The sequence below is a fragment of the Arctopsyche grandis genome, chromosome 4 (assembly GCF_051622035.1).
Source record: "Arctopsyche grandis isolate Sample6627 chromosome 4, ASM5162203v2, whole genome shotgun sequence".
Taxonomy (NCBI): Eukaryota; Metazoa; Arthropoda; class Insecta; order Trichoptera; family Hydropsychidae; genus Arctopsyche; species Arctopsyche grandis.
Window position 1 is genome coordinate 28,560,284 of NC_135358.1, and position 24,876 is coordinate 28,585,159.

Below are 24,876 nucleotides of genomic sequence, written 5' to 3' on the forward strand. Positions count from 1 at the left end.
AATTGACATGTAACCCAATTTATTGAATTATCGGTAATTAAATAGGTATAAATAAAAAATAAATACATTCACATTGTACGTTTATGATCAAATACAAATCAATCTAATGAAAAAAAAAATACGAGACGGAGGAAACTATCGGTTTTGGCCACAACACATCAAAATAATAACTCAACGGTTTTATATATAATGTATTGTTGCATAGGGGCGGGTGAAGGATCCAAATGAAAGGCTTAAGTCGCTGCACAGCATTTATTGACTGATTCGGGAGGTCCACGCACAGCCAGCGCTCGTTCCAGAATGAACTGATAAGTTCCCCCTTATGTAGGGCAAGCCGCTCAATACAGCTTCCCTGATCCGTTGATTTCTCCATTTTTTAGGCACGAACAGTCTCACAGTATCAGACACGTACATACTCACGCTTTCGTCCGGATTCTGGGAACTAGCGGGAGATGCCGCTCTGCTTAATCCGAGGGTCTCCATTGTCCACTTCTGAATGCACTTTATAATATAATCCATGAATGCCCTTAACCGGCGGCTCTTTTTTCCCACGTTACAGTATTTTAAATTTATGATTTTTATAAAGATATCTTTAAACTCTGGATGTTCTTCAATAAAATTGGAGACTAACTGACACATACAAGAAAATTATCAAGAGGTGTCGGAGTCGGTTGATTTTTTATAACTCCACAGCCCTGAAGAAAATTGTAGGATATTGAATGTCAGCATACAACTAAACAAGCTCACACGTAAGCTGGATAGATAGAGACCAAATATCAAATTCCACTAACTATCTTTCGAATGATTCAATAGGATGTAACAAAAGACATACAAAAATCGAATAAAACAAAATGAGTTGATTAAATAATGATTTATTATTACACACTCTTTCATTACATACATACATAATTACTAATATTATTATTATTCATACATTATTAAATAATGTCCATACAAAAAGGAACTTATAGAAGACGTCCACGGCAATTTGGAGCTCCACACCGACAATATATCACTTTACCAGGAACACTTCCTATATCGTAGTTATAATTCCAAGTTAGTTCGGTGCCAGCACGTACATGCACCAACGCAAAAAATGCCACCCATGGAAAACGAGGATCATGTGTATCCACAAAAACGTTCTGTACGTAGACGTTGGGTGAACAAGAATGCTAAAAAAAAATATACATACATGTAATACTGAACATAGAAACTCGTACTTCCAATCTCGAATACATAAAAACATTAGTTACATTTAAGTATCGTCCTATATTGCCTCTCACTCTAGCATCCATTATAAAACAAGCTTCGTCACTACCATAGAATGATCGAACCGACCTGTAAATAATCATTATCATATGTATGTAGTAAATAATGTAAAGCATGCATTGTTCGATTAGTGGTCATTGATCGAGTGCACCGAGTTGAATTCAAATGTTAATTATATAGACTTACTTATAACGGGATACATATTCGTCATTATCAACTCCTTCTGGAGCGGCGAATCTTGAAGGTTCTCTTGCAGGAGCTGTAATTATAATATGAAATTAATATTAGGAGATAATATAACGCCTAAATTTCAATAAAATTATTTAATATTGACCTTCTTCATCATCGCTTATAGTGATCAAGTCTTCATTCACAACATCTTTAGTCTTATCTCCGTCGTCTTTTGTGGCAGGTACTTTATTTTCACTGTCATTTGGTGAATCTTTACAAGTGGAACTATTTTCTGTACTCGATGAATCCAATTCCTTATTTTTGGATTTGATTTTTTCATCTTGCATTAATCTCGTCCTCAAGCGTGTTCTAGATATTAAATAACACCTTATAAACTGGCACGTCCATTTATTTAAAAATTTTATGTAATAATTACTCACTTAATTGCTTTAGTAGGATCAGTATTAGCAATAAACGAAAAATTGACTTCTTCGTCAGAAGCATATTTTGATAAATGTTCCGGATTTACATCTTCATCCTCATCATCGTCATTGTCAGTTTCATCTTCACTTTGCTGATCCTCAGACTAAAATAATAGCATTTGTTTTATTTCTATCTTACATTGACATTCTGATATGTAATCAAATAATAATTCAATTTACTCTATCTAAAGCCTTATCAGCATCAGGTACATCGGCCTCATAGTTCTCCTTCAATCTTTCTACAACTTCTATATAATCTAAATCAGCCAAATATTTATCACCCTCATTTATTCCGCCGTCCTATAAAATTGAAAAAACATAGGTAAAAAGTATTGCATTGTATCGAACCGTATTAATCAATTATGATACCTACCACATTTGCCACTGCATCGGTGAGTAAACTACCAGCATATATACAAATAAAAGAACCCTTCGGAATGTCATTTAGAGCACGTATTCCCCATCCTTTGTTATAAGTTTTAAAAACCTATATAAATCAAATCCAAATTAATATTTATTCATGATTATTTAAGTTTTCTTTAATATGCAACAGTCATTACCTGTAGTTTTAGTTGCAATGGATGTTGCACAACTCTATTGAGACATGTTGCAGCACATTTACATCTGAAATTTATATTGAAGTTACAAATCATTTACAAAATGAGTCTTATCAATTAGCAAAGTATTCACCTGCTATTGCATTCATATATCCCTGTAGGTACTTGGTCGTGTAATCTTTTATATTGATAACCAACATCTTCATCCCTCATTCCGATAAAACGTGTTCCTTCATAGGTCAATTGCCAACACTGACAGGTTTCTTTGTTCTATGAAAATTAACCATTTGATTTTATTTATGCAATATATTTTATTAGCTAAATATCTATTTATTTTTTCTATGTTAGAACAGGTCATTTTATAATCTGAAGGAAAATCTTGCAATATATTATAATTTTACCCGGCAATCATCGGTGCAATCACAAGCACAAAGAAATTCTTCATCTATATTAAGATCTACTCCTTTAGTCGGTTGCCGTTTGGTACTATAACACCAAAATTCTGGTAAAGAATTATCGTAGTAATTGACGCATGGTACCGGCACAGCTTCAACACCATGTGATATGTCCTGAAATTAACATAAATCCCAATAATAACACGACCAAATTAAATACTAAAGATAAATACAAAAAGTCAAATACAAACCCCTTTACTGACGAAGCACTTCATCAAAACAAATTCAGCTAAGCAATGGACTCTAAAGTCAAAGTCAAATAGATCAACGCTCATATCAGATCCAGTTATAAGTAGATATTTGTGAACTTCTTGAATGTTTCGGAGCCTTCTACCACATGGAGCGCGATACATAATTATTCGTTTGTACTTAGATTTAATTATTAGCCTGAGGAAAAGATAAGTAAGTATATAAAACTCCAAATAATACTATACTATAATAAGTTCACATTTCAAAACAACCTCTCCCATGCAGAAAGTAACGGTCGAGTTAATGGATTGTAACTGCGTAGATTCGACAAAGGAATTATTTTGGAATTTAAGCATTGCGGGCCACATTCGTGTGAAGTAATTTTTTCAGGATGTACCCAAACTTTTGGCGAATAATACTGAAAAATAATATCATTACTTATAAAAGAATTTCAAAACAAATATTAAAATAACCATGTATAATAAAATTATTATATACGTACAACAACTCTACTTTTAACCATATTTCCAGCAGGTTCCATAACTTCTGGTGTTTGATCTTCTTCTTTTATCTTAGGCACATTAGACAATACCGTAGAAGATGCAAGAGAGGAAGTACTTTTCTTTGCAACAGCCCGTTGGGGTCTTGAAAGTTTCTGTAAGAATCAAAAAGTATTGTATATATAGTCAATATGTAGGCAAACGAAAAACATATAATAAAGTTAAAAAAAAAAATGAACCTCATTTTCTGGTGCTGCTTCTTCTCTAGCTACTGATATCACCTCTTGGTCCTGTGGTCTAGTATATTCAACATATGGTGTATTCAGCTGTAATATAAATTGACAGTGAGCATTGATGATTATACTTCGTAAGTAAAAATCAAATTAAAATAAATTGAAATTACCAGTTTAGAGGTTGGACGGCTGGCAATAGTTCCGGAAGGTCGGTGCCGTCCTGGAGCAAGTGCGCGACGGTCAGCAGCTTGCAATTGGTGATACAACAAATAAATTCTTGTACTGCCTCGATAAATCCACTCCTGTTTATTAGTTCCCACGAATTGCAGCAACGCCAAAGACGCATCTAAATCCAACACCTTCGCTTCCCACCAGGATCCTTCAATTTTAAACCAACGGTGAATATAGTTATTCATTATCAAATAACATATCTTATAATTTACTCCAATTCACAAACCACTTTTCTCCGTTTTTAATGTCTGTCCCACCTCCATGCGCACCATTGGTCGTTCTGGATAATTAATAAGATATTTCTTAACGAAATCTCTAGAATCTGGGTGAACATCGTCCCAGACTTTTGACGATCTTTCACTGATGGGTAGAATATGTTTGTGGTATATATATTGAGAATACCCATCATCAAAGAATACCAAGTATCTTTAAAAATAATGCAAAAAAAAATCAATTTAAATGTAAATACAAAATATAAATGGTTGTGGCTATTTGCAGGTACTATATCTGCGAATTATTGGCTATTTGCAGGCACTATATCTGCAAATTATTGGCTATTGCCATGCGCAGAAGGCTTTGCGTCTGTCGCAGATATAGTACCTGCAAATAGCCAATAATTCGCAGATATGGTACCTGCAAATAGCCACAACCAATATAAATAGTAAAAATGCTTGTACATACCTGAATTTATTGAGTTGAGTTGGAGATTCTGCAATAACACCAGAATAATAGGCATCTTTTTTCATCGTAGCAGTATTATCTTTGAAGAGTGCAATAACCCTAGTACCTGATTTTAAAATTATAATATGAATATAAAGTAAACTGTTAAGATTTTGTGTAACGTAATAGTCCACATACCAATCGGATATCGAACTTTAGCCGGTTCGGAATACGCAATTTGACGGCCGCTTGCTTGTTTCAGATTTTGATTCAAGTTTGAAGAAAATCTCACAGTAAGGAGTGAGAAAACTAGAGGTAAGCCGTTTGCCATCTATTGAAAATAACATTTAAATTTAATATAAGGAGCATTATTAGAACACAATTTGACATTCCCTTGTTTTCTTTTTAAAACATTTGTGTTAGATAGCTCACTTACAGGAGTTCCTAAAGGACTAATATCAACGACAGTAGCTTCAACCCATGCTGCAAAAATAGAATGTTTAACTGTGTATATTTTACTTCCGACTTCAAGTGGTGGCAAAGTGTATGGTCCAGGGGGTGGTAGTTTCGATAGGACCTAAAAAAAGATTAAAAATTAGACCAATAATAAACTATTGTATTTAAGTGTAAGCTTCGAAATTTACATCATTGGGGGTGTTATATAATGAATCCAAGTTCCTGGCTAATCTCAATCTTTTATCATCGTCATTTATTTCTACAATCTGTAAAAATTGGACAAATATATAAGAGTTAAAATTTATATTTATCTATTAATAATACAACAATATTGTATCACCAGATTGTTCCAAATATAAGGTGATATTTTTCCAACAAAACAAAACAAAAACATCGGTTTCACCCTAGGAAGTCCAAATTTATCGTTATTTACGGTTATTTTAAAAACTTTTTGTTAAATATCGGTAACTTTCAACATTAAAATAGTAAAAATAAAATGAGCATTTCGTTTTTCGTTTTACTCAATAATCAAATCATATAAAAAAATATTGATAGAAGATCAAAACATGACTTTGTGACAAATCTTAATGCTAGTTAACAGCTTTATACATATGCTAGTGGCCTGTGTGCATATAATTGTGCACTCGGTAAAATATCGCAATTCGGATCAACGAATCGAATGATTCGGATCAAATAATTTAAAATTCAATTTTTGTCAGCCACTCAAGTGAATGAAGTGATATGCCACGTCTCTTTCCACAATATACGATTCCAAGGGTGAATACTTCGTAAACACTCACCAAGCTCAGTCTCATCATCTTATATTCAGAGACAATACTGTATATTAAAAAAAATATTATAAATATTCAAAAACACAATGAATTTTAAATAAAACTTTTATGTGGATTGGATAAAAAATAAATTAAATTCACCTTTGGATCAACATCGAATTCTGATGGAATAATAAGCTCTGTCAAAAAAGTCCTTGGAATTTTTATATTTTCATACAAAGTGTTTCGAATCCGATTCGTATTTTCCTCTAATTCCTTAATTTCTCTTTCAAGTTCTGTTGTATAGTCTATAAAAAAAAAATAAACATCGTCAAATGGCTTTATGTACATACCTATAAAATCCAAGATTATTTAAAAAAAATCAAATTAGGTAAATAAATTCAATTTCTTTTTAATAAAATAACATATTATTAAAACAAAAAATTGTGTAGTAGTGTCCATACATATGAACGTGCTTAAATTGACAAAGTTTGATACAAATAATTAAATTAAAAATCTATAGAGATAGATGGTAAAACATCAAATATGAGTTCAGCTTTTACCAATTACGAGTGTTATCATAAACAGATAGATAAACATAGACACACATATACATACACAGAATAGCGATTTTATGTTTTTTTTCTATTTACATTTGTCTTACCTTGCAATTGTTGCACATTGTCATTAAACAATTTGTTGCATAAGTTAATTTGTTCGTCGAATTTATATTTTTGGCATACTTCTTCCATTACATCCGGTAAATTTTCAGTAACAAATTCAAGTTCTTCATCAGGAAGCGGATCATAACCAGGCAACGGAATGAATTCTTCATTTTTATCGTCATCCTCAGAATCAGAGTCCAATATTTCAACAAGTTCCTCGTGTGTCGGTGACGTAGTAGTAATCAGAGGTTTGTTAGATTTAAATTTCCACACTAGATGCTGAAAAAACAAACAAATTTAAATATCACCTATTAAATGCAAATATCAAAAATAAAAGCAACCAATTCAATAAGTGCATAATTCACCTCTGTTTCATTAATCACTTCATCGAAGCAATCCTTGCAGACTTGCGGGTGATTTTCTTTTTTAGTACGTTTGATATTGTACATTCCGAGGATAAAAATGGGACACGATATCAGTGGATCATCTGACACGCCTTTACAAGATGGATTTATACAAACTGAAGATTTTTTAACAGTTTCTACACTATCCACATCCATTATTTCTAATGGCTCTTTTGCAGCACCTATTTTGTACAACAACACATATGGAAGAATTAATCTTAAAATAATTGTGATCGATATACCTATAATTAAATTAATTACCCGTATTACTTTGTTTGACAGTTTCCTCCTCATCACTATCAAGATTGAAAACCTCCACCGGTTTCTATAACGAGACAGACATAAAAAGTAATAACATTGCACTTTTCAATAGATATATGTATGGAAAAAATCTTACTAGTAATGAATCATTTTCAGCATTTTTATTAACTGTTGATATTGTGATTTCAGCTGTATTGATTCGCATACCAGCCTGCTTAAATCCAAATACATAAATGGATAATCAAGAGGATACATTATTCAAATAGCCTTCATTGGAGATTGGGTATTGATTATTATTTTCTTAAATATTAATTTATAATACGCATTTAATTTACCTTCGCAGATGACATCGGCAATCCACTTATAACACTGACGCCAGAATCACCAGTGCACGAGATTTTGGAGTTGTTTGTAGTACTCGAAGATATAACTTCAATAGATGATGGAATACGAACAGTGGTGGCTTTATCTCCAGATTTGGCCTTATCTGCAATATATGTAAATATAAAAAATAAATATGAAAAATCAACACAAAATGCAAGAAATGTGCTAAAAAAAATTAAAAACAAACCTTCCGAATCTGAGGAACTCTCATCTAAATCGACATATGTGATATCGGTTGGCTTGGTTTTAGTCATTGTTGCCATATCTTCAAATGACTTTTTAGATCTTTTTCCATCTATATTTTTGTCTTTTTCAGCTCGGGTAATACCAGAAGTAGTCTTATTTGAAGATGTATTATCAAAATTAGACGATGGTGCATCTTTATCATCATCAGACAAGTCAATTACATCGATACTGGTCGCTTCTGAGACCGTTGGTACAGTTGTACTTTGGCTACTTGTGTTTAATTTTTTTTTTTCAGTTTTAGATTTTGCTTCACATATAGTTTCGCCGAAAATTGTTTTCATAGCATCTTGCAATTCTTTCTTCAAATCGTCCAAGTCTTCTTGAGATACTTTTCCCACGGAAATTCGATGAGCTTCCTCTCTCAAGCCTTTCAATATACCATCAGACAATTTAGATTTCTTCGATTCAGATTTACTCTCTGCATCTGCTATATCTGTAGAAGATTGTACATCAGATTCAGTCTCATCACTTTTTTCAACGTTAGATTCTTTAATATGAGTTTCATCTGAATGTGGCTCTTGGGAAACATTTTCTTTTGCTAAACTGTCAATCTCCAATTGCATCTCGGCACAAGCGTCCGATTTTTCGATACATGATTGAATATTAGATTCAGTGGTTTTATTAATTTCACTCTCCGATATTTCACTAGCAGCCAAACTCACTACATCTGTAACTATAGCAGTTTCATCATTCAAAGTGAAAGCTTCTAATGACTTTTCCGATTTATTCGTTGGGGATTCACTACTTTTTTCGATTATAGTTTGATCAACATTTAACCTTTCATCTCCACTTTCATAATTCAATTCAAAATCATCATTAATGTCAATATCGTCATCTTGTTCTGGATCTCCCTCTTCATCGTATTCAGCCTGTCCAATCGCATCGCCTTCTTCAGCAGCATCACCACTATAGAAAATCAAAATTTTAAAATACAGATTTCATGAATAGAATAATTTCAAGAAAAATATGTAAATGTCACAAAAAATGCACAATACATTTAGTTTTCTTATGAACAAATACATTATTATTAAAACATATCAAAACCTTTCTTCTTGTTGATCGGGCATACTATCCGGTGTACGCGCTTCTTCATCATCGGCATCCAAATCATCATCGCTGTAATTTCGATCACGACTCACAGCTTCAGATAATAGCCCTAAAGCATCGACAGATGATTCAACCTCAGGATCGATACTGCTATCTTCCAAATTTTCATCTACACAAAAATACATCACAGTGTAAATTCCTTAATCATAAAAAAATACACGATCTTAAATATAAATTTTGCTATTTGTTAAAGTAACTTTAATTATTTACGGCAGATAATATACGAATTTCAATAAAAATAGAATAAAACCTTGTTTTTCTATTTTTGATTCATCGGAATTTTGCGTAGTTTCGTCTGTATGCGAAGTCTTCAGATCCTCTTCGATAGCTGGTGGCGACTGTTTTTCTTTTATATTACTATCATTTAACTCTGCGTCATCCATTTTTCATAGATCTAAAATCGAAATAACAATTGTAATGTAATGAAATAATAATAACAAAATTATTTTATAAGTGCAACAAAAATATGCGATATTTTTAAAACGTCAATACGCTTTTATATTTTAGGTTATAATTTTGCCGAAATGTATCAATTGTCTAAATTGAGCAAAAATGGCATGATAATCAATTTAGCCAGCGTAAAATTAATCTCAGAACTTCTATCTTACATAAATATACGGATATGTTGAATCTAACTCGACCGCCAAAATATACAAGCCGACCCCACTCCACCCCTTCACCGACTGTATTAGACCATAATAGCTCAAATATTCACCATAGTTGAAATATTTATAAAAAACGATAAACGGATTATTCCGCAAAAAGCGACCTCGCGCAAATCATTAAAATCTCGATCTCGATTTCGATCACATTTGCCACTCGAGTTCTGGTTAGTACAATGTTTCGAATAATCACAGAACCATAAAAAACGTATTTAAAATACTTTTAACTAAGAATTACATTTTCAACTACTGAATAAACTGTATTAAATATATTTTCCAATTCAAGTACAAAGTTGAAACATAACGAAATAAATACTCATGTAAGTAACAAAATGAATAAATAATAAAACCTAGAGTTATAACATAAATATAGCGGTTGTCCATAAAATGGTTCGGTGATTATTGCCCACAAATCGCTTGCCCAAATAAAATTACTAAAATCGCTATGACGGAAAGTCTGGCAGCCAAAAAGTCCATCATACTAACAAGAACTCGAATGCCAAATATTCCGTATTCGTGATTTTCATGGCAAAAATTGTCCTTTGAGCGTAACCCCATAAAATATATCACCCTTTTTTAATTTAGTTTCAAAATTTTTTACCCGACTGTATTTTTGAAATCTCTACTTTTATATTGTATGATTTTTTATATTTTATTATTCTTATATATTGTGATATTTTACTATTTTTTTTTCTACTTCGTTTCAAATCATCGCTAAGGTCGGATTTTGACCAGAGCAATATTCTTTTGCGGCGAGACAAGATTCCAATGCAATTGGTAGCACATGATATAAATTAAATAATATTTTAATGCTAGCGGAACAGGGACGTCATTTGAGGGGGGAAGGGAGGAGCATTTGCCCCCTCCCCTCCCAGATTTGTCCAGACCAGGAACTTTGTTGAATCTTAATCAAATCGATTATTCGTTACTAAAAGCTTAGGCCGGAAGAAACTGTAACAAGTTTAAACATGTCGATCATAACTTTCTTCCAAAAAATGGTCTTATCGTACGCACCAAGCCAACGAACAGCCCACAGGCCAACTTTAAAAACCAGTAGCGCACAAAATATCGAAATAAAAATTAAATTTAAAAATTGAAATTAAATATCAAAATTAAAACTATTATCATTATATTAAAATTAAAATTAAATATTGAAAGTTAAAACAGAACATGCACAATTTAAATAAATTTTCGAGATTGACCTAAAATTAGATCATCAACAATCACATACAGGTAATCCTCGACTTTTGTTTGTCGAAGATGTTTTGACTTACGAAGATACGCACTAAGATCGAAAAAAAATCAAAGAATTATTATTTTTACTTCCCCGTAATGCGCAGTTACTGAGAATATATTGTTGCGTACGGGGTGGGTGGAGGATCCAAGTAAAAGCCAACAGTCGTTTCACAGCATTTATTGATGATTCAGGAGTTACACGCACTGTCACCGCTCAGTCCAGAATGACATGATATCGCCTACGTACCGCCTTATAAAGGGTAGATCTCTCAGGACGCCTAATCTGTTTACCTGTTGTATAGTCACGTATTCGGATATGTATTTCCAAGAGATTGGGTCTTCCCATACCGATTCTGAGAAATAACTAATAACGGTCATTGTTTAGCCTAAATGCACTTAGAGTCCAGATATAATCTTTGGAAGTAAGTGTATGCATTTAGTTAACCGATAACAGATATCCGTTGGTCTAAGTACAACTCGCTCAATCCACGGCGTACGTAACAATATCATATATTAGTATGGGTGATCCAACGATTTTTGCTAACCCGGGGTGTTGTCGGTCACATCAAACGGATTTTTTTATTCTTCAATTGTTTCTCTCGTCGAAATAAATCAAGTAATTAAATCATTTCAGAGGTAAAATTTATCGGATAATGTGTGATTATTAATTTTATTTCGACGAAAGAAAAAAAACCCTTTGACAAATCACCGACATCCGACACCGCGTTTTTTTATGAATTGTTTTTTTTTTATCGATCATCCAAGTGGAAATACAGTAACGTCTCGTGACGACTTTAACAATATTTTTTTTCGCTCGTACGCAGAGAAATTATAATATTTCTCTGGTTTTAAATGCGGTATCGTCGTAATTCAAAACATTGTTGTAATTCAAAACATCAACGATGATCTAATTTTAGCTCAATCTCGCTCTTTAGCTTGATTTTGATATTTAATTTCAATTTTAAAATTTAATTTTTATTTCGATATTTTGTACGCTACTGCTGGTTAAAAAGTTGGCCCAAAATCGTCGTTGGTTTAGTCCGTAAGCACCATTATATGTCCAATACGCTTCGGTGATTATTGCACAAAAAGCGATAACGCGCACGTCACTAAAATCTCGATTACGGAACATCTGGCACCCAAAAACTCCATCAATCGAAAGCAAAATCCATCAACCACGCGAAATATTGTACTAACGAGAATTCGAGTGCCAGATATTCCGTATTCTAAATTTTTGTGGCAATGATTGTTGTGCGCGCGATCACAATTTGCGCAATAATCCGTTTACCGTAAAATACAAAAATAAACTTTTGCCCCTCCCCAGGAAAAGATGATAATGTCCCTGTAACAGAAATATAAAAAAAATGTTCTTTTTTTTCTTCTATCAACCTAAACATGTCTTCGCACAAACTCTATTTTTTTTACATACCTCTTCTTACTTCGCCATATTTTATAATTAGTCAGAGAGAAAATTTTTGGCCTTCGCGGCTCATAGAAAATATTCAACGCTAATATGAGATATCAATTGATTTGGTTCTAATAATTATAATCAACTTGTCGTTCCATTCTCTCATAAATTATAATTAAATTAAATTAAATTTCTATGAAAAATATAAATGAGTTTCCGAGCTCGGTTCGCGAAATATCTATTTTTTTCATTCGGCTCCCACGTCCCTTAATTATGACATTTTATCATACCCCTCATTAGATGATCCCATAATAATACCCTGGTTTAATTTTTCTTTATTTAGAACGTATTTCCGGAACGTAAATACATATTTTCCGAATACGTATGATAAAAATATATGTACATATGTTTATTTTAAAACAAATATCATCTACCAATAAACTGGAAATAAAATAAATTGTTACAGTAGATTAGTCATTTATTTTCCTTTAATAATTTTCAATGTACATATTTATTAAATGAATAAAATATTAGGTTACAAATAAGCTACTAAAAAATTTTATTATCAACATTTTATCTTGCAACTTTTCATTTCTTTCTTGGAACAAAATTGAGATAAATTCCTCCTTTTGTTGTTGGCGACAAAGCAAGAGTTTGCCAAGTTAAAGGTGATTCAGTTTTAGAACATTTTTTAATTTCAAATCTCCTTAAAATATGCGCCATTCCAATTCTTGACTGCATACTGCCATATCTTTCTCCTATGTTCAAGAAACACAATAATCATAAATAAATACTCCAGTAGCAATATAACACATATTATAAATAAAAATAAATAATAAGTACTTTATTATTTTATTTTTCTTAAGATATGCGATATTACTCACCAATACAAATTCTAGGACCTTCTCCAAATGGAATAAATGTGAATGGGACAATAGGTTTTCCATTATCCTTGTCGAATCTTTCGGGATAAAAACTTGATGGATTTTCAAAATAATTAGGATCATGCTGAAGTCCCATCATTGGTATATATACAATTGTGCCTTTCGGAATAGTATAAGATGAACCAGGAATACGATATGGTATTGTACATTCCCTATCCAAAAAGGGTAAAGGAGGATACTTCCGCAAAGTTTCTATAATAGATTAAATATTTTTACAAAACATGAAATCATAATAACAAATTATATACAATGATTTTCGTGTCATTTCATCACGGTTGCTTTTTATTGCGAGAATAACTCACTGATAGATTTAATGCAAATATTTTTTATACACAATATTAATACTTCATTTTAATGTTGACTTTACTTTTTGAAATATATGTTGAAACCGTTATTCAAATATTTGGAAAAATTATTTTTTTGAATCATACATATCGATGACTTGGTGCACGGATATAGTATGTCCATTTTTGAATTTGTATAGAGCAAAAAGTTTTTATCGAATTTTAAGTTTGTAGATACTAGAATAATTCAGGTTTTACCTTTCAAGGTAATTTATGTGGTTTACATAAATTACCTTGAAACAAAAACCTGAATTATTCCAGCATCTACAAACTTAAAATTCGATATAAATTCAAAAATGGACATACAAGATCTGTGCATCAAGCCATCGATATCTACATAGTTGTTCTTTTTTAATAAAATTAATTGAAAACTTTCTTTTATCAACAAAACAATCTAATCTATAATTTCAAAAGAGGCTTTGCATGTATGTATGTATGTAAGTTTTGGTGCGTAGAATCCGTGACGTTAAATTTAATAAAAAAGCAAATGTATATTCAAATAAATTTAATTAAAAAACTATTTCAATAAATTTAATAAAATTTTTACTATTAGATTAGTTATATTTAAGCGGTTAAAAAAAAAATAAGCGGTAAAAAAAAATAGTTGCATGAAATCTATAGGCGAGTTGTCCCCGCGATGAAATGTTCTAGAACCATTTTTTTTATATATTTACCCTTAAAGCACATATCCAAATATTTCATTTCTTGTAAACTTTCGTAAGTTATAGTATTGTCGTATTTAGCAAGAACTGTTTTTATTTCCAAAGCAAGTTTTTCCTACAAAATACATGAAAATTATGAATTATATGTTTATTTTCGGTCTCCATCACGAGCCCGAATGTGAAACGCCCGAAAACGCAAATATCGGAAGGCAAAGATCGAAAATCGAAAGATCTTAAGTCGAAAGATCAAAAAAAAAGGGTGCATGGTAAGCGGTACATACTCACTTCATTTGCGCGAGCAGGATATAACAGGAACAAGAGGAACTATTCTTTTCCTCCCGTATTAATGTGCGCGCGCAGAATACGGGAGGAAAAGCCTTTTCCTCTTGTTCCTGTTGTATCCTGCTCGCGCAAATTAAGTGAGTATGTACCGTTTACCATGCACCCTTTTTTTGATCTTTCGACTTAAGATCTTTCGATTTTCGATCTTTGCCTTCCGATATTTGCGTTTTCTGTAATTTAACATTCTGTCTCGTCACGGAGACCGATATAATATGTATATATGGTAGATACTTTTTCGGGCGTTTCACATTCGGGCCCGTGAGGTAGACCCGTTTATTTTATAGGAATCAAACATATATATGTGAAATATATATGTATATATAATATATATTTTTAAAGAACAAATAGAACTTTGATGGCAAGAAAACTTAAGATTCGTTGAAATAGAACATTATATCATGAAATTTACCTGAATTTCTGGATGGAATGCTAGTTCGTATAATAAAAATGACATAGTAGTACTCGAAGATTCATTACCGGCTGTGAAAAACACAGCTACCTGTGCAACCAAGCTATCACCTGTAAATGCTGCTTAGACAAAAATAAAGTAAGTAAATCAGTTAAAAAAAAAATAAAGTAAGTTAAATAAGAAATAAAAAAAAATTGCTCACTTATATTTTTATCTTCAGTTTGACCCTTTAAAGAAATTAATGTTCCTATCAAATCACTTCTGTTTTCTTTTGTTCTTTCTCTTTCATTTACAGTATCCCAGAAGACGTCACGAATCCACTCCTCACAATCTTTTTCAAACACTTTACATCTGTAAATTAAAACAACATTTTAACAATACATTTTTATAAACAAATAGCATGAACGTTAAGAAAAATTAATAATTTACTTCCAAAATTTGGCGAACCCTTGTAAGAAAAATATCGACATAAATTGCGCAGCCCTGATCCATCTGAAATCTAAAAGCCTCTTTCTGAAAATGTTAAACGGCGCTTTAGGGTCACGCAACGTGTTGGCCTTCAATCCATAAGCAGTAGTTGCAATAACATCCGTAGTAAACTTCGCTGAAGTTTCTTTCATTTCTATTGGCTCTCCAGCCGATCTACCAATGCAATCCTCCAGATCCTGTCCAATGTCATTCATCAAATGGAACATAGTCTTCATTTTGGCCGAGGAGAATAGATGAGTGAGCTTCACCCTCATATACTTCCAGTGCGGATTTTTTCCAAAGAACAAATTATCAGCACCGAGAGGATCGTGAGACCTATCAGCGTGAGTACTTCTGTCGGCGAAATGAGCAAAGTCCTTCACCAGCACCGTTTTCACTAAATCTGGGGAGTTGATGACAATCGCGGGGTTTCTAAACACCCATATGCCGACAAAGGGGTTCTGTTTGGATTTATCATATATGCTTTTGAACATTTGACCCACATCTGATTTTAAAAAGGCCCAGTCGCCAAAATTACCCACAACCAAGGTGGGCTTAATGAATGGAACGCCTCGTTTCTTCCAATGATCATAAGTCCACGTAAAATAGACGTAGAATAGCGTAAAAAGCGTTATTAAAAACACTGACACGTCGAGTAACCAGGTGTCGAAATAAAGCGCCATATCTAAAATAGAAAATAAAATTCTTGATCGCATTCTTCAAATGAAAAATATAAAAATATTATCTATCTATTATACGGTTTTTATCTGTGGAAAAAATATGAAACGAAATTTAGTTTAGAGAAAGGAACTGACCTGAACTATCAACAATGTACATATATCATGTAACGTGTTATCAATAATATTTATAAAGTTTTAACGACCAATTATTGCTATAATGTGAATTTAATTTATTTTTCTTATCATTGAAGTTATGTAAAATTACATATAAGCTATTTATTTATACATTTACACATCAATCAAAGCGATAAAAATATTCATATTCGAAAATATAAACACAATTAACTCAATTCGTATCATAAAACAATGTATGTAGGTTACTTACTTATTTCATCAATTTTGCAAGATGTAAATGTTGTGTATTGTACTTTAATTTAAAAAAAAAAAATATATATATATATATATGTATATATATGAATATATATATATATATATATATATATATATATATATATATATATATATATATATATATATATATATATATATATAATTCGTATCATAAAACTATGTATGTAGGTTATTTAGTTCTTGATGATTTTTCTATCAAATATTGGAATCATAAATTAATTAATCAATTGAGTTATGAAATCTTAATAAACGATTTGTTAATTTGTCTTCTCGAAATAAAAGAAAACTTTTTATTAATGATTGTAAGTAGTTTTTATGACGAAATGCATCTTATTTAACAATATGAAAAAATCTGCCTTGATAAATCGGCTTAAAAGTGTGAATGGAAAAATTTCAAAGTTAAATAAAATGAATAATAAAGCTTTTTCATTAATTATTTTATTAAAATTTCAATAAAATCATTTATCCAAAGGAGTATTTTGCTTCTGTCCGCGCCACGGTAAAGGAAAAGGCGTCTGAAAAATTCAGAGAGTAGAAAAGGAAATGTATGTAGGACAATCCCGATGCTGTATCAATATCATGTTACTAAGATCCAGCTTTAAAGCAACCTTAAATTTCCCATCGATAATTTCTCAAAATCCGAACTAATCTGTAATTTTCAAAATTATCTTTCCTATCTACTGTCTATAACACCTGGTAGATCAAAATTATTAAAATTGTGTCTGATTTATGTACATGAAAATAAAAATATTAAATTAATCATAAATTTAATCACTTATCTCAACATTAATAGAAAAGCTTAAATATTTAAAAGACCTAAGCCCACACAGACTATATCATGTCTACATGAAAAATAAATTAAATACCACATTATTCAGCGTAATGGATTTATTATGTAAAATTCTTAAAATTCAATATGACGAGATACATATTTTAAATATAAATTGGTGAAATTTCTCAAAATATATAGATGAGCTCCAGCATTTAATTTATAAATGATAATTAAATAAAAAGCTCACTGATCAATTGTGTAGGCTGGAATCACAGTTTGAAATATGTATGTGCGTCAGCACTATTCGGTTTCTGGGATGTAATTAAAACAAAATGTAATTTCATAATGTCTTTATGAACCGTCTCATTGTGATGTTATCAAATGTCATAACAAATTAACGTTATATGTATATACGAGTATAATTATTCGACCCATTAACAACAATGAATTAAAATAGCGAATAGAATATTAAAATTTCTCCTAATGGAGGTACACAAAATGTATCATATACATAAATAGAAATAAAGCACCAAGTTAAACAGTCAACAGGAAAATTGAGCATATTTAACAGGAAAAATAAATCAATATTTGCTTTGTAAAATTGTCAACTCATTAAAATATTACATAACATTTTTGTTTTGAAAGAATTTTTCGCAAACAAAAATTCCGAGATACAAACTAAAGATTAAAATGATTATTTTCGTAAAATAGTGCACATATTTCAATCTGAAACAAAATGTAAATATAAGATTAGCATTGAAATTTTTGATCACATTTTTCACTTACAAATAAACAGGTAGGCAATGTTAGCTTACGTGTTTCGATAAAAATATAGTTTTACCTTTGTACACGTTTGCGGCTGCGGATCAAATCTGAAGGTTTTTCTTTGAGCAAATACACTCGTACACCATGAATCTGACAAAGAGCATAGGATGCCCAATCAAAATTTTCCATACTTGTATAAAATAATTGCAAATCTTCGAGAGACATTCGAGATCGAAGATTTTTCATTTGTTTCTGCTCGAACATCCATTTCTTGGAAACGAAAAATTTCAGGAGATCCATAAATTTATTTGCCTTCTGGTAACCTGCAAGCAATCTGAAAAGTATCCACCCCAATTTAAATTACTTTACAATGCTCCGTACATATAATTGATACATACCCTTATACAAATATATGTATGTACATACATTGGTTTCTTTCCAATTATTTTTAAACTTGCATCAACAATCAAACCAGGCACAAAATGCAACATTATCATCCAAAAGAAAAACAATAATTTATTTTTTATCAATGATATCCCTGGCCACCTAAAATATATCGAACCATTAATAAATATTAAAGTATCTAATTTAAGTATTTGTACACTTAGGTTAGGCTTTATAGCGTGTTAGTTAATTTTTTAAAATTAATTTTATCTTTAAATTTGTACAAGGAAGGCCTAACAGGTAACCCCAATGCGCCTTCTCGGCCAGAAACATTGTACATTTGATACAAATATTATTAATATTACACAAAGTACATAAATACATATCAATATCCACAGAGACATTTATGGTTAAATTTGTAAATTTATACAATTCAGCGAAATTCGAGATTTGCTGAAAACTCAAGATTTTCCCGCAAAGGTAAGGGTAAGGTTGCCAATTTGTTGGAACCGTTTCAATTAAAATCAGACACATTGGCAAACTCTGATAGGAAACGATCGACCTGGAGTCACAAATCCAAGGTTTGGCCAGCAGAAACCAGTGAGATTAATAATAGTTAGATTAAGTATTAAGAGTAGTTAAATTAATCACCAAAAACAATTATCAGTTGGAAAATGTAGGCCACTTCTGGTCCACAAGGAGATGATAACTTCCCATGTAACGTTATCTTTCGGTTCGGGTACATGATTATAAATTGGAGGAGAAGTGTACCTGAAAAATATATATCGGTTTATCAGTTTAGTGGAACATGGCTAAAAAATGGGGTGGTCTGATAAATATGAGATACAAAAGATGAATTTCAATTTATATCTGAAACAATATCAACTTTGCATCCATTAAAAGTTTGTCATATATGTATGTATGTACATATGTATGTAAGGATTACGGTAGCGCTGCAAATACAACCTTTTTCTACGAATTTCATATTTAAAATAATAGATTCTGTAGAATTTTAATGCTTAAACGCGAAATGCAAAACTGTAACATTTATAGAATAGCAGACTGTTACAATTTTTAAATACCGAACGTGCTAATGATGTCAAAGCCTGTCCATATGTGCGAATTGTGCAAATCACACGGTGGCCGAATTTCTTGAGGCGGCCGTCCACGAACCAAAATAATCCTCGGGTCCCCTTTCATTATTACTAGATGTGAAACAAAAATTTAAAAGGCGAACAATGGTAAAATTAACACTTTTTCTACATGTTTTGCCGGATGTTATCACGGCCTCCTTTTGTATTGTTTTGTATTATGTACTGAGAAACGATTTTCGGATGCAACCCATACAACAAGAAAAGTGACCGTGTTCGGTGCAATAAATTTTGTTTACGACGTACAATTCTTATAATTAGTTCGAAGCTTACAATATTTGAACACCACTCGGATGTCGTTTTGTTGGCGAAAACGCACGTGCTGCACCTGCACGTGAGCACCCCTGCCATACAAATCAATACGGTGCAAACGATCGAAAAGCACCAGACAGACTGAATCTCAGATTAACGACACGTGTACCTTATGCGTGCGCACTGCTCGCACTTACACTAAGCGTAATCTACCCGAAGTCCCGACATACCTACCCTGTATACGTTCTGTGCTTCTGATACTTCTGATACGTTCTGTGCTTCTAAGTTCCAAATTTTTCCTTATTAAATTATTAAAAACTCGCCAGAAAGATACAACTCAATTTTAATAATTACCATTTTAATAATTGCATCTGTGCACATCGAAAGGTTACTCGTCATCTGATGTGCAATTTTTCATTCGTGAAGTCGAGAATTGCGTTTAAAGCAGCCATCCAGTTAATCTGTCTGGCCCTTTTCGATCATTTGCACCAAACCCCATACAAATATATGTATGCATGATAAACAAACAAAAATAAAGATTTAAATTTTTCGACTTTCGATGCGATGACGGCCACCGAAATATAATATCAACGATGTTTAATACTCACAAATTTCTCCGAAAAGTATCACTCTTATGACGCAAAAGCTACGAAATTTTATTACGTCGGTTCTCTTCGGTCTTTCCTCGAGAGTTGTTGAAAGATCGTTTAAAGAATTTTATAAAATTAGAACACGGTGTTTTTATAATATTAACGAATTCTTATTTTTTAACATTAAAATCAACGACGTCTCAACGAAAGACTAAATGTTTATCGGGCGCACAATATAAATTAATAAAAAAGCTACATTAGAAGAAGATAAAAAATGTTCGGGATCGCTTTTAAAATTGATCACAGCAAACAATGAGGTTGGTTCAATCGCTTGTGGATCTCCATGTGATTCTATAGTATCGGTAAATAGTAATGAAGTGATTCTATAGTATCGGTAAATAGTAAATAGTAATGAAGTACTCCAAGCTGTGTACAAAATTTACAATTAATATTTGTACTCCAAAAAAACGATAAACGAGACCAAAAAATAAAAATTAGCTTTCCCACAACAGTGTCGTAATCATTTAACGATATATTTATCATCGAACATTATATCTTACTTATTCTTGGACAAATCCCATGCTGCTGCAATCATTCCATTGATACAGTAGTCAGCAGGAATTAAATTTGATGGCAGCTCTCCGTCTAAATGCCATACCCTATAAAATATTTATATGCAGTTTCCTCGTGTATATAGAATTTACACCATATTTTTTTTACAACTTTAAATAATATGTAAGTATATACCGTAGAACACCTATGCCAACACCGATAATTAATCCAGTAGGACCATATACATTGTCTATAAATCCAGGTACTGAGCTGCGTCCTGATGTACTCACCACTAAAAATTTTATCATATTGATACATTTTTATTAGATTTCTAAAATTTTCTTTATGCTGTTAAATATTCTTTCAAAATTAAACGGATTGCGAAAATATTTACCAACACTAGGTCTAAATATAGCAACAGGGAGATTTGCTGCTTCTCTTTTGATAATGTCTTCACTTAAGCACTTAGTAAAAGTGTATGTGTTTGGCCATTTTTTTATTAACCTGAAATTAAATAATTTAAAAAAAAGTCAGTTATTTTAAACTAGGAAGAGATTTATGTCAGTATATTATATTTTATCACTTTCTTTGATAATAAAAAAATAAACCTTGGAGTTACCGCATCCAAGATTGAACTATCACTAATTTGTACAAGATTTTTGACATCATCAAACGAAATCCCAGGCTCATAAAACTCTTCCTTTATATATGCATCTTCATGACAGTTAGAATAAGCAGTAGACACGTGAATAAAAGCCTATAAAATATATAGTAAAAAATTATAAAATGTGAAAATGTTTTGTACATTTATTTTTCAAATACAAAGCCTCACGTTTAAGTTCAGAATTTCTTTTGATAACGAAACAACATCAGACGTCCCAATCACATTGATTTTTAATGCTGATTTTAATTTTTCGTTAAATCTGAATACAAATATAGTCGAGTATTAATTTCCAACAGATTAACAAGATTTTGTAAATTTGATATTACCTCACAGTAGCAGCACAATGAAAAATTATATTAACTTGATCGATTAATAAACGGCGGTTTTCTTCAGATATTCCCAAACGCGGTAATCCTATTTCCCCTTGTATATATTTAATTTTCTCTTTACAATCGTTGGATATATTTGCAAACATCTAAATAAGAAAAAAAAATACTAAGAATCCATTAACCTATATAAACTAAAAGTAAATTAAAAATTCATCACAATACTAACAGGGCAATCGAGTAATTCTTTAATCCGATCTTCAACGCACATTCCCTTTTTCTCCCTCAGTAGAATATAAATCATATTGATCGTGGGACATGATTTTAGAAGTTTTTCAATCAATACTGTAACAATGATTACGCACATACATATTCTTACATTAAATGCAAGGACTCATTACATTATATTTTTAAAATTTTATAGTAAAACTTTACCTTTTCCGAAAAATCCAGTCGCTCCAGTAATAAAAATACATTTCCCAGAGTAAAATTTTTGTACCTCTGTTTCTGTAAGAGTGTGGAATAATTTAAAATTAATTATATAAATAAATTGCATTCTATTTTACCATTTTAAGACACGAGTAATTTACACACCACGATCTTGCAATTCGTCGCCAATATAACTTGATATTCTCATAGTCAACCTAAAATAAAATTCTATAGATTTTGAAATAAATATAATCGAATATTCGAGTCTATGAATTAGTCAATACTTTTTAAAATACACGTAAGAGTGTGACTTTAATTTGACCTGTTCAACTCGACTGCTGAAACAGTAATGAGTTTGAATTCAATTGAAGTCGCTTATAAATTGACAAACTTTTAGAATCTCGATTGTGGGATTTCATTTAAACATATTCAAAAAATCTTGAAAGTAATAAATGGTAACTACCGTGTGTATGTACGTAGGTATTACTTATTTATACCCAAAGCTCGATTTTTGCGGTAGGTAGATAGATTCCATTAAAATCCGTGTAAACGGAAACCGCTTAATTTGAAGTATGCATGAAAACTTCAATTTAATCAAACTATGAAGCACAATCAACGTTTCGATCGATATTAATAACAAAGGTTTTTAATTTTCTGACCAGCTGGAAAACATCGCATTTTCTTTTTTTTCGAGATGGTTAATGTTAATTCAATTGTTTAATCGATATTACTGATAGATTTAATTTAGATATCAGGGTTAAATACTTCGTCTTGTATTTATTCTTCGGAAAATAATAAAACATGATTATACATATAAATCTAATATATGTATAATTTCGAAAGAGACTTTATAACTATGTATGTATGTATGTATGTAAGGTTTGTTGGGAACATCGAAAACAAATCAAAGTTTCTATGACGAAAAATCAACGTTTCTATGATTCAAATAGATTTAATAAAAAAACAAATGAGTGTTTACTATTAGATTGTTTTGCCATATTTAAGCTGTTTATATTACAAATACCGAGCGCAGCCGGGTAAAATCACTGGTCTAATATATAATTTCGAAAGAGACTTTGTATTTAAGTATGTAAGGTTTGGGTAGTAGAAACCGTGACGTTAAATTTAATAAGAAAACAAATGAATATTCAAATAAAGTTAATAAAATTACAAATACCGAGCAAAGCCGGGGAAAAATACTAGTGTCTAATATATAATTTCGAAAGAGACTTTGTATGTATGTAAGTTTTGGTTCGTAGAATCAATAATATTATCGAAAAAATCTAATTTTCTATGACGACGATATTGATATCGATTCCTTTTTCAGTTCCGGATCCGGATTCTCTTTTCAGTTCCGGTTCCCGATTCCTGTTTTAGTTCCAGATCCGGATTCCTGTTTCATTTCCGGATTCCAATTCCTTTTTCAATTCTGGGTCCGAATTTCTGTTTCAGTTCCGATTACCGCTTTCGATTTCAGTTCCGATTCCCTTACATATTAAAAAACCATTCGTTTCTGATTGGCTGTCGTTTAATATGATTTTTTTCAATTCAAATAAATTTAATAAAAAACAAATTAATTTTTACTGTTAAATTAACCATGCTTAAGCAATTTACATTACAAATATATACATATACCGGGTAAAACCACTAGTGTATATGTATGATAAACGAAATTCACATTCGTAATATATCTATTAATAATAATAATAAACGAAATCAATTTGCAGTTTTTATTTAAAAAAGTATTTTCTTTATTAAAAAAGCTAATTTGTTGAAAAATCTTTTCTGCAATATGATAGATAATTATTTTATTTTATTATTTTCAGTTTGATTATTGATTATAAGAATATATCTTGCTTATTTTTACTATAAGATTTGAGATTTTTCTAGCTCATCGAGTACTTCTCGTATATCGAGTACAATTGTGTTTCTCAATTGCACAATATCGACGTGATAAATACTATGCAGATTTATTTATCAACCAAATGCTATTTAATTTTCGTCAAATGTATCAAAACATGGAAATTATAAATACATTTTGAATAGCGAATACATTGTTTGTTCGGCAGCACACAGGAATCATAATTTTATTATGCTAATTTCGTACCTTTTACTTCTTTTTTAATGAATAATTTCGAACGTGCCTTTAATTAAATACAATCCATTTTATATTTGCCACAAATGTTCAATATTCATTAATTCATTCATTAATCTACATAATTTAGAAATGTTTTCATTTCGAACAATACATAGAGGCATAGTTGCATAAGTCATTTGTTTGTCCATTCCGTTAAAAACTTAATTAATATGATAAGTAATTTGTTTAGTTGTAGTCAAAAATGCATTATTTTTCCCTTATAGTTGCAATCAAACTCACATTTTAAC

At 31.3% G+C, this 24,876-nt stretch overlaps 3 protein-coding genes across 5 annotated transcripts; all 3 read right to left on the reverse strand.

Moving 5' to 3' along the window:
• Nucleotides 1-857: 857 nt before the first annotated feature.
• egg (SET domain bifurcated histone lysine methyltransferase eggless) lies at nucleotides 858-10,353 on the reverse strand. Its single transcript, XM_077429835.1, has 30 exons — nucleotides 9,649-10,353; nucleotides 9,291-9,434; nucleotides 8,978-9,149; nucleotides 7,875-8,839; nucleotides 7,639-7,790; nucleotides 7,440-7,517; nucleotides 7,304-7,367; nucleotides 7,004-7,224; nucleotides 6,638-6,917; nucleotides 6,136-6,281; nucleotides 5,392-5,469; nucleotides 5,184-5,324; nucleotides 4,946-5,078; nucleotides 4,769-4,874; nucleotides 4,314-4,513; nucleotides 4,027-4,235; nucleotides 3,863-3,949; nucleotides 3,626-3,778; nucleotides 3,396-3,541; nucleotides 3,126-3,321; nucleotides 2,881-3,048; nucleotides 2,613-2,749; nucleotides 2,483-2,546; nucleotides 2,296-2,409; nucleotides 2,103-2,222; nucleotides 1,881-2,026; nucleotides 1,604-1,809; nucleotides 1,456-1,528; nucleotides 1,254-1,338; nucleotides 858-1,172 (listed from the first exon to the last, which is right to left on the reverse strand). The coding sequence occupies exons 2-30, from the start codon at nucleotides 9,421-9,423 to the stop codon at nucleotides 966-968; spliced, it is 4,980 nt and encodes a 1,659-aa protein (XP_077285961.1). The 5' UTR covers nucleotides 9,424-9,434; nucleotides 9,649-10,353; the 3' UTR covers nucleotides 858-965.
• Nucleotides 10,354-12,807: 2,454 nt separating this feature from the next.
• Nucleotides 12,808-17,863, reverse strand: LOC143911100 (cytochrome P450 6k1-like). The gene is made up of 7 exons (XM_077429841.1): nucleotides 17,626-17,863; nucleotides 15,477-16,200; nucleotides 15,250-15,398; nucleotides 15,048-15,166; nucleotides 14,309-14,411; nucleotides 13,231-13,482; nucleotides 12,808-13,104 (listed from the first exon to the last, which is right to left on the reverse strand). Exons 2-7 carry the CDS (start codon nucleotides 16,196-16,198, stop codon nucleotides 12,935-12,937), a joined length of 1,515 nt encoding a protein of 504 aa, XP_077285967.1. The 5' UTR covers nucleotides 16,199-16,200; nucleotides 17,626-17,863; the 3' UTR covers nucleotides 12,808-12,934.
• Nucleotides 17,626-22,843, reverse strand: LOC143911099 (fatty acyl-CoA reductase wat-like). Of its 3 annotated transcripts, none has more exons than XM_077429837.1 (14): nucleotides 22,776-22,837; nucleotides 22,657-22,706; nucleotides 22,498-22,569; nucleotides 22,292-22,407; nucleotides 22,063-22,211; nucleotides 21,905-21,995; nucleotides 21,681-21,829; nucleotides 21,467-21,576; nucleotides 21,268-21,364; nucleotides 21,081-21,179; nucleotides 19,179-19,298; nucleotides 18,570-18,689; nucleotides 18,220-18,477; nucleotides 17,626-18,104 (listed from the first exon to the last, which is right to left on the reverse strand). In XM_077429837.1, exons 2-14 carry the CDS (start codon nucleotides 22,697-22,699, stop codon nucleotides 17,999-18,001), a joined length of 1,530 nt encoding a protein of 509 aa, XP_077285963.1. In that variant the 5' UTR covers nucleotides 22,700-22,706; nucleotides 22,776-22,837; the 3' UTR covers nucleotides 17,626-17,998. The 3 variants fall into 3 exon arrangements, with proteins under 3 accessions (XP_077285963.1, XP_077285965.1, XP_077285966.1); XM_077429839.1 differs by having other exon boundaries at nucleotides 17,715-18,104; nucleotides 22,657-22,719; nucleotides 22,776-22,843; XM_077429840.1 differs by having other exon boundaries at nucleotides 17,715-18,104; nucleotides 22,814-22,837.
• Between the last annotated feature and the right edge of the window lie 2,033 nt (nucleotides 22,844-24,876).

What these genes read in the sequence shown, in the direction of transcription:
- egg (XM_077429835.1), bottom strand. Translation starts at nt 9,423, where the DNA reads ATGGATGACGCAGAGTTAAATGATAGTAATATAAAAGAAAAACAGTCG. An exon ending in CTGAAAATGATTCATTACTA is followed by an intron (nt 7,368 to 7,439) that starts GTAAGATTTTTT and finishes GTCTCGTTATAG; the next exon opens with AAACCGGTGGAGGTTTTCAA. An exon ending in ATTGCACCGATGATTGCCGG is followed by an intron (nt 2,750 to 2,880) that starts GTAAAATTATAA and finishes TAATTTTCATAG; the next exon opens with AACAAAGAAACCTGTCAGTG.
- LOC143911100 (XM_077429841.1), bottom strand. Translation starts at nt 16,198, where the DNA reads ATGGCGCTTTATTTCGACACCTGGTTACTCGACGTGTCAGTGTTTTTA. An exon ending in AACTGAAGATAAAAATATAA is followed by an intron (nt 15,167 to 15,249) that starts GTGAGCAATTTT and finishes TTGTCTAAGCAG; the next exon opens with CATTTACAGGTGATAGCTTG. An exon ending in TTTGGATATGTGCTTTAAGG is followed by an intron (nt 13,483 to 14,308) that starts GTAAATATATAA and finishes AATCTATTATAG; the next exon opens with AAACTTTGCGGAAGTATCCT.
- LOC143911099 (XM_077429837.1), bottom strand. Translation starts at nt 22,699, where the DNA reads ATGAGAATATCAAGTTATATTGGCGACGAATTGCAAGATCGTG. An exon ending in GTTGGCATAGGTGTTCTACG is followed by an intron (nt 21,180 to 21,267) that starts GTATATACTTAC and finishes AATATTTTATAG; the next exon opens with GGTATGGCATTTAGACGGAG. An exon ending in AGCCGCAAACGTGTACAAAG is followed by an intron (nt 18,105 to 18,219) that starts GTAAAACTATAT and finishes ATTTTGTTTCAG; the next exon opens with ATTGAAATATGTGCACTATT.